The 7532-nt window shown below is 34.6% G+C and overlaps 1 protein-coding gene across 1 annotated transcript; it reads left to right on the top strand.

The window, feature by feature from the left end:
* Window positions 1-2725: 2725 nt before the first annotated feature.
* On the top strand, window positions 2726-3844 carry LOC130974366 (transcription initiation factor TFIID subunit 13-like). Its single transcript, XM_057899218.1, has 5 exons — window positions 2726-2828; window positions 2977-3014; window positions 3113-3172; window positions 3295-3369; window positions 3713-3844. The coding sequence occupies exons 1-5, from the start codon at window positions 2726-2728 to the stop codon at window positions 3842-3844; spliced, it is 408 nt and encodes a 135-aa protein (XP_057755201.1).
* Window positions 3845-7532: the final 3688 nt, after the last annotated feature.

Below are 7532 nucleotides of genomic sequence, written 5' to 3' on the forward strand. Positions count from 1 at the left end.
TTATTTTAATTGTATAAATAATTATTTAAAAAAATAAATGTAATTAAATCATTGTATAAAATATAGAACACTATTAATGTATTGGAATTAAAATATTATATAAAAAATATGCGTAAATTCTCATATATTTATAATAGGATAAAGAGAATGATAAATAAATGTATTGATGCATACATCGACGGTTGATTTTGTGCTTCTGAAACTTGTATTTGTTCTCTAGATTATCGATTTTGTTCTTGTACTGTTGTTATGTAGGACATTCCGTTAATTATTTAAGTTTGACCTTACTGTGGAACTAAATTGATGCTAAATAAAATTATTTTAGATTCAAATAGGACACTTTAAACCTTAAGGACTAAAACAGAATTACGCCCAAATATAAGTAACAATTTATAGTACTTTACCCTTTATAATATTAAGCAAAAACATACAACCTACCGAGTCACCAAACAAAAATAGAAGAAGAAAAAAAAAAACATACAACCTGCTGCATAACGCTTAAAAAACCCAAAAGCTTATGCTAGCCCTTGCTTAAATGTTCTATTATATCTTTGTACACAGATAAATGTTTTTTCAACATTTGTTACCTACTTTATTATCACTGAATTTTGATGTAATTTCTTAAAAGAGAATAATAAACACTATTTAAGTGACACAACTTGTATGCATAACAAGAACTCAGCGTTGGATGTGATGGTATTAAGATTGAATATTATTATTGTTGCCAAAACACTTGAAGAAAGGGTCACAAATCAAATGGAACCATCTCTGAATGCAACTGAAAATGGAAGAGATGCCCCAAAAACAATGGCAGCAGCAACATCCCTTCAAAAAAGGATCATCATAGGGGCTCTCTCCTACATCATAGTTATCATGCCCCATTCTTTGTAATCTCTGCAGATAGCCACATATGTTTGGTGAATTCAATAAAAGAGCATATGTAGCAACAATCAGTATTCAAATTACAAAAGTTGTTGAAATTTGAAAAAAGGAAAAAGGAACTCACAGATTTGATGGCCTTTTCTTCCTTTCACTTGCCCAAGAAAAATTGAAGAGAGTTCGTAGTGGAAGAAAGAGGGAGATAGATTAAGACATGAGGATTTTGATTTGTCAAACAGGCATACAAATGGAAAATCACGTGTGGGTGTTTCATGCTTGACTAGATAAGCTTTGCTCTATAAGATGCATCTAGAAGTAGAGCAAGCATTTTTTTTTTTCTCTTTTCTCATATGTTGAAAAGAAGGGTCCATTCTTTTTTTTTGAAAGATTGTAATTGTGTAGTTCCTTATTGTTGTTCTTTCGTTTTTAAAAGTCTTTTGAACCAATTATTCTTTTTCTTTTCCCTTCAAAATGTGGTGAATGAGGATATGTAAAAGCTTTTGTTTTCTTTATATTGGAGGATCTGTAATTTTTTTTTATTAAATGGAATAGACACTCTTCAATTCTAAACATGATAAATTAATCTGCACCACATTTATATATATTAATATATAATGTTTAAGGATTTTATCCACTTTTTCATCTAGCTAAGCCTTAAATTTTTTTTGGTCATACAAACACACACAGACCCACTCACACATAATAATAACATTGGACTAAGGCCTGGCATGTGATATGTAAAAATCTAAAAATATGAAGCGAATGTTTGCTTTATAATTTGGTCATAGAACTTGACTAGAAAGAAAAGCCCAACTCAGATCATTATCATCATCAACACAATCGCACCCTTCTCTCCATGGATACCCATAATCCCACCAAGATTTACCCTTTCCAGTTTCCACGCCACTCGATACGAGCATACGACGTCGTTTCTCTTCATCCCTGAACGTCTCCTTCCTCTCGTCACTCGCTCACTGAAGCTAGAGCTTTCTCACTCACTCACTGTGGCTCACTGGCTCTCGCACTCAAGCTCACTCCCACTCTCGTCTCCGCTCTCTCTCACTGTCTCCAGTCTCGCACTCAGTCGCGCTCGCTCGCCTTCCCTGGGCTCGTCGTCGCCGGCGGCAGAACCAGCAGGTCCCGGGACTGGTCGTCATCATCGCTCTCTGTCTCATCATCGTCTCACACTCAGTCGCGCGCTTTCCTTGCGCTCATCGTCGGCGGCGGCAGAACCAGCAGGTCTCCGGGCTGGTCTTCTTGCTTCGAGTCTCGCCGTCAGCTTCCTCCCCGCCGCCGTCAGCTTCTTTCGCGCAACCACAAGCTGGTCCCCGATTGGTGAGTTCCAACACATTCCTATGATCTATCTTTTTCAGTTTTGTTGCTGTAATTCATGACTGCACTTTGATTTTGTTGATGACAGTTGAATTTGTTGCTGAAAATATCACGGAACTAGTTTTTTTTTTTGGGCTGAAAATCATCACTGACATGATTTGTTACTGGTTATCATAACCACCGAACCTTGAATAATTTGTCGCTGAAAATATTAGCTAGTTTTTTTATTGCTGAAAATCATCAGTGAGATGAATTTGTTAATGATTATCATCATTTGTTGCTGTCTTGCTGAGTAATCAATTAGTTAAGTTTTCTTGTTGCTAAAAATTATCCGACCTGAATTTGTTACCGATTATCATAGAAAACAGCTTGTGAATTGGAAAGAAAGAATCTAAATTCTCAAGAGTGCAGGATCTTCAGCGAAGTTACTCCAAAACTATCCACACCAAACGAGAATCTGAAGAAGAAATCCGAACTCATCGTCGTTCATTCCTTCTTCTTCTTGTGCGGAAGAATGAGCAGTTCCGGTGGTGGAAGCTCGTCGAAACCAAGAAGTGCTTCTTTTCAACCTTCCGAAACTTCTTCAAAGCGCAAAAGAGGAGTCTTCCAAAAAGAACGTTAGTAACCACTCCTATCCAACCTCCTGTTTTTTTTTTTTTTGTTGCAATTTTCTGTTTCCCTTTTTCTTTTTAAGATGAAAAAGAAAAACGTTTCTTTTATGCATGTAACTGTCACTAATAATTTTCCTTATGCTTGCTAAAACAGTGCAGCACATGATGTACGGCTTTGGAGATGATCCAAATGTAAGTGCCCTAACCTTTTGTTACATCTTAATTACTTTTTGGGATGTGAATGTTAATGTATACTAAACTTTGATCTCTTTTATGCTTCGCACAATTAGCCTCTTCCTGAAAGTGTGGCACTTATGGAGGATATTGTTGTGGAATATGTCACGGAATTGGTAACCTAATTTATTTATTTTTTAAACCTAACTTTTTCATTGTTCTTGTTCAACTGAATTACAGTGTTGTGGATTAATTTGAACCTTTTATTTTTGTGCTTTGAAATTTTTTCCTTCGGAAGGTACATAAAGCTCAAGATATTGGATCACAGAGAGGGAAGCTATCTGTTGAGGATTTCCTTTATTTGATTCGCAAGGTACTTCTTTGTTCATAAAAGAATTTCACATGGAGTTGTCTTAATCTGAAGTTGATAATTGAGAGTAGTTAGATAACAATCTAGTTAAACATGTCAAATCATGTAACGGTCCCAATACCAAATCCACGGCTTTTACTACCAAGAAAATGCACTTATGATTTGCCTTTAACACCATTTTGTCTTCAATTGCTTTGAGGCATGATATAAAGAGCTGTACTGTCAAGAGGCTAATACTTCAGAATTTGTTGCAACTTTGCAACTTTCAAGTATCCATAAACATTGATCGAATTCATGATTGAACATTTTTGTTCAGGATTAATCCCAATTTCTTATACTGCTACAGGATTTGCCAAAACTTAATCGATGTACAGAATTGTTGTCCATGAATGAAGAGCTGAAACAGGCAAGGAAAGTCTTTGAATCAGATGAAGACAAACTGAGGAAGGTTTTTGAGGTAGATGAACCCGTTGAATGATGAATGAGGAAAAGGGTATTGAATTGCATCATTACTGAATTCAGGATTACTGGAGTATGTCCTAACATGCCTCTATCAAATTTTTGGAAATTTGGAGTATGTCCTACATTTGAAAATAGCCAATGTGGATACTTGGATAGTTGAATTGTAACTTCCTAATATATTTGTTCTCCAATTTATTTTGTCCATGATCTTGTGATTATAAGTTTGAGTATTAGAAAACAATTTTTGACACATTAGGGTAACTTGCCGAAATATAGGAGAAATTATTTGGTCTCTACCTTCTACAGTTATTATTTATTTCTTTTGAGAGTTATTTGGTCTCAGCAGGATAGTTTTTATCCTCCTTCTGTTGTACTCTTAATGTAGTAGTAGAATTGGGAATTGACCAGGGAATTTAAAAGGTTATCCAACATTAATCAAATTCAAATAAAGCTTTAAACAATGTTAGTTTTCTGGTTGTGGCAAAGTAGTATTTCATTGTTTTCTCTTGGCAGTTGGTATGACCATTGCTTCCATTTAAGCAAGCCCCTAGAAACTGAATGTTAATACTTGATCTAGGTATAATCTTAGTGATTTTGAGCTTCGTGCAAATTTTAGAGTACTAGATAAATTAGGTATGTAATTCATTAGTATTGGTGACTATAATTGATTCGATTATAATAACAATTCCACCATATTTTATAATGAAGATTAGATATAAGTCTCATTATACTCAAAGACTGAATCAAGATATATAGTTGTTTATTTTTTTCCTTTCTGTGTTCTGTCCAAATTGGAATGAGAAAATGAAAAATCACCTACATAAGCCTATTCTACTACACTTATAACAAAAATGTAAAAAAAAAATATGAAACAACCTTGATTCAATTTTTCTTCTCAAGGACTAGTAAACTCATATTGTGTGTTAGTGGATATTTTATTCGGATTTTTTATTTAAATAAATAAAATAAATATAATAATTATCAAAATAAATAATTATAAGATTAATTATCGATTTAAATTCTCCTACCTTATCTCGTTTACAGTGTAAACGAGATACATGCATGCTTATAAACGAGATAGGGCCTGTCCGCGCTTATAAGAGGAAGTCGTTCACAGCATTATTCCAGACTCCAGTTGTCATGACCCGAACCAAGCCATGACTGGCATTCAAGGGACAAGTCCCTCAGCAAGCCAAACGATCAAATTTTCAGAAAAAACGGACAGAATTTTCTCTGTTTCTAAGACCTTACCAACATAAATATTAACTCCCTGTATTAATAATAAACCTCCATTTCCAAAGACAACAACAACAACGTACTCTAAATTATATCCACAACCAAATATATCCAAAATACGCTTCATATATATATATATATATATATATATATATATATATATATATCAAGTTGATAACTAGAGTATATAGTTAAAACCATAAGTCTTACATAACCAAATCATAATTACTACCTAAACAGTTCAAGATTCAAAATAACATAACCCACACGAGGATCCTGCCTGTGACATATGGAGCATTGACATAATCTAGATTTTGAACAAAGGTTCCATTACATAATTACTTAGCCCTTGGAAAGAAGAAGGGATCACCAAAATGACTAAGATCTACTGAGAGGCTGGTGGAATGGAACCTGGAATGACTCCTGTATCTGAAAAACATGGGAATATAATAGGGTGAGTTTTGCAACTCAGTGAGCAAACATTACATCTATAACCCACACGAGACAATATAGAGTTTACCTTGAAAATTATATTTCTTTTCAGAGATGAGAAATTCATATTAATTAATTATACAAACAATAGATAATTAGTTAAGCGGATGAACTGAAATGGGAGTTCTCATTCCAGAAGTCAAATCAAATCAAATATTACACACCTAGGGCGGCTCCACCTCTAAGGGTAGCCCTTTCCTCTAGTGTGCCTTTACGGTATAACAGATCCAACGTGTGGCCTACACGTTAGGCTAGCAACGCCCCTGCTAGCTGAGGTCTGAGCCAGATGCATCTAGGTTAACGTCATAACTGCCGTTAACTACGGTTTTCTAGTCAGAGTCTCCCAAACCAATCCAAACCAAATCACTTATAAAAATCTCTAGTGCTTATAACATACTACTAAATTCCATAGCAAATCAATATATATAGGATTTCATACTAAAATTTAATTAAAATTTAAATAAGGTCAAATAAAAAAATATTTATACTTTACAAAATATATAAATATCGTCTCGTGTGTATTTTTATAAAATTGTAAGTTTCACAAATTAATATTTATTTTCAAAAATTCAGAAATCACAATAATAAAATATTTTCAAACTCCAAAATTAATTATTCAACATAGATATTGATAATAATATATTTAAAAACAATTATAGATATAATATCCACTCACAACTTGATTCCAAAGAACCGGAAGCAACTCTGAGCGCGTCAACGAGCTACCAAATGATGTCCAATAATTCTACAACTCTAGAAATATGACAATAATGATATTTGTGAGCTACTAATATTGTCAATTAATATAATCTTACTCACCTTGACAAAAGCCCCAAATTTTCAAACCCCTAACAACCCTAATTCAGATTTATATATACCCATAAATATAGAGATGATAAAAATTGGAGATATGGCTAATTATTGAGTCAAAGAGTTACCTTGAAGCCTCAATAATAATAGAAACTCAGAAGTTGAATGCTCCCTTTACTCATTGGTATGAACTTCTTGATTTGGGGTTGTGAAAAATAGAAATTTACTTTGGATATAGATGATATATTAATATAGAGATAAAATAAAAGGGTAAAATAAAATCTGGTGTGTGTGGTTGGATGAAGATTTTGAAATAAAGAAGATGGAATGGAAGAGGAGATGAAGGAGAAGAGAGGGTTTGGTTTTGATTTGTACGAAGGAAATGAAAATAAAAGAGAGAGGGAGGGATCACGGAAGGCTCGAGAGAATAAGAAGGGGGAAGGGGTTTAAGTGGGGCATGTGCCCCCCACGTGACTATGCACTTCTGTTTCTTTTTTTTTCCTTTGTGGGTATAACATTCCCTCCTCCTTAAGAAATTCGGTCCCCGAATTTTGAACTCATATACTACGATAGATGTGATTATTACCTTCAGACTCAAATAAATACGGATATTTGTCACGCATGGCATCCTCCACTTCCCAAGTTGCTTCTTCTATCGAATGATTCTTCCAAACAACTTTCACAGATGCTATCTCTTTTGAACGTAGTTTCTTTACTTGGCGATCAACTATCGCCACTGGTTCCTCTTCAAATGATAAATCCTCCTTTAGCTCCATGGCTTGTGGTTCAAGCACATGAGATGGGTCGGGAAGGTATTTACGCAACATTGATACGTGAAAAACTGGATGAATCATAGACAACTCTAATGGTAGTGCCAAGCGATAAGCAACTGCACCTATTCTGTCCAGTATCTCAAATGGACCAATGTATCGAGGACTAAGCTTGCTTCTTTTTCCAAACCTCATCACTCCTTTCATAGGCGACACTCTCAGAAATACCTGATCACCCACTGAAAACTCTAAGTTACGCCTTCTGTTATCAACATAAGCCTTTTGCCTACTCTGAGCTGCTAATAAACGTTCTCTTATTATGCGAGCCTTCTCAACCGCATCTTGTACCAAATTTGGCCCCAAAAGCTTAACCTCACCAACCTCAAACCACCCAAT

This window comes from Arachis stenosperma, chromosome 4, assembly GCF_014773155.1.
Source record: "Arachis stenosperma cultivar V10309 chromosome 4, arast.V10309.gnm1.PFL2, whole genome shotgun sequence".
Lineage (NCBI taxonomy): Eukaryota > Viridiplantae > Streptophyta > Magnoliopsida > Fabales > Fabaceae > Arachis > Arachis stenosperma.

Coding starts and splice junctions, on each gene's coding strand:
- LOC130974366 (XM_057899218.1), top strand. CDS start 2,726: ATGAGCAGTTCCGGTGGTGGAAGCTCGTCGAAACCAAGAAGTGCTTCT. Junction 3,173..3,294: donor TGGAATATGTCACGGAATTG/GTAACCTAATTT, acceptor TTCCTTCGGAAG/GTACATAAAGCTCAAGATAT. Junction 3,370..3,712: donor TCCTTTATTTGATTCGCAAG/GTACTTCTTTGT, acceptor ATACTGCTACAG/GATTTGCCAAAACTTAATCG.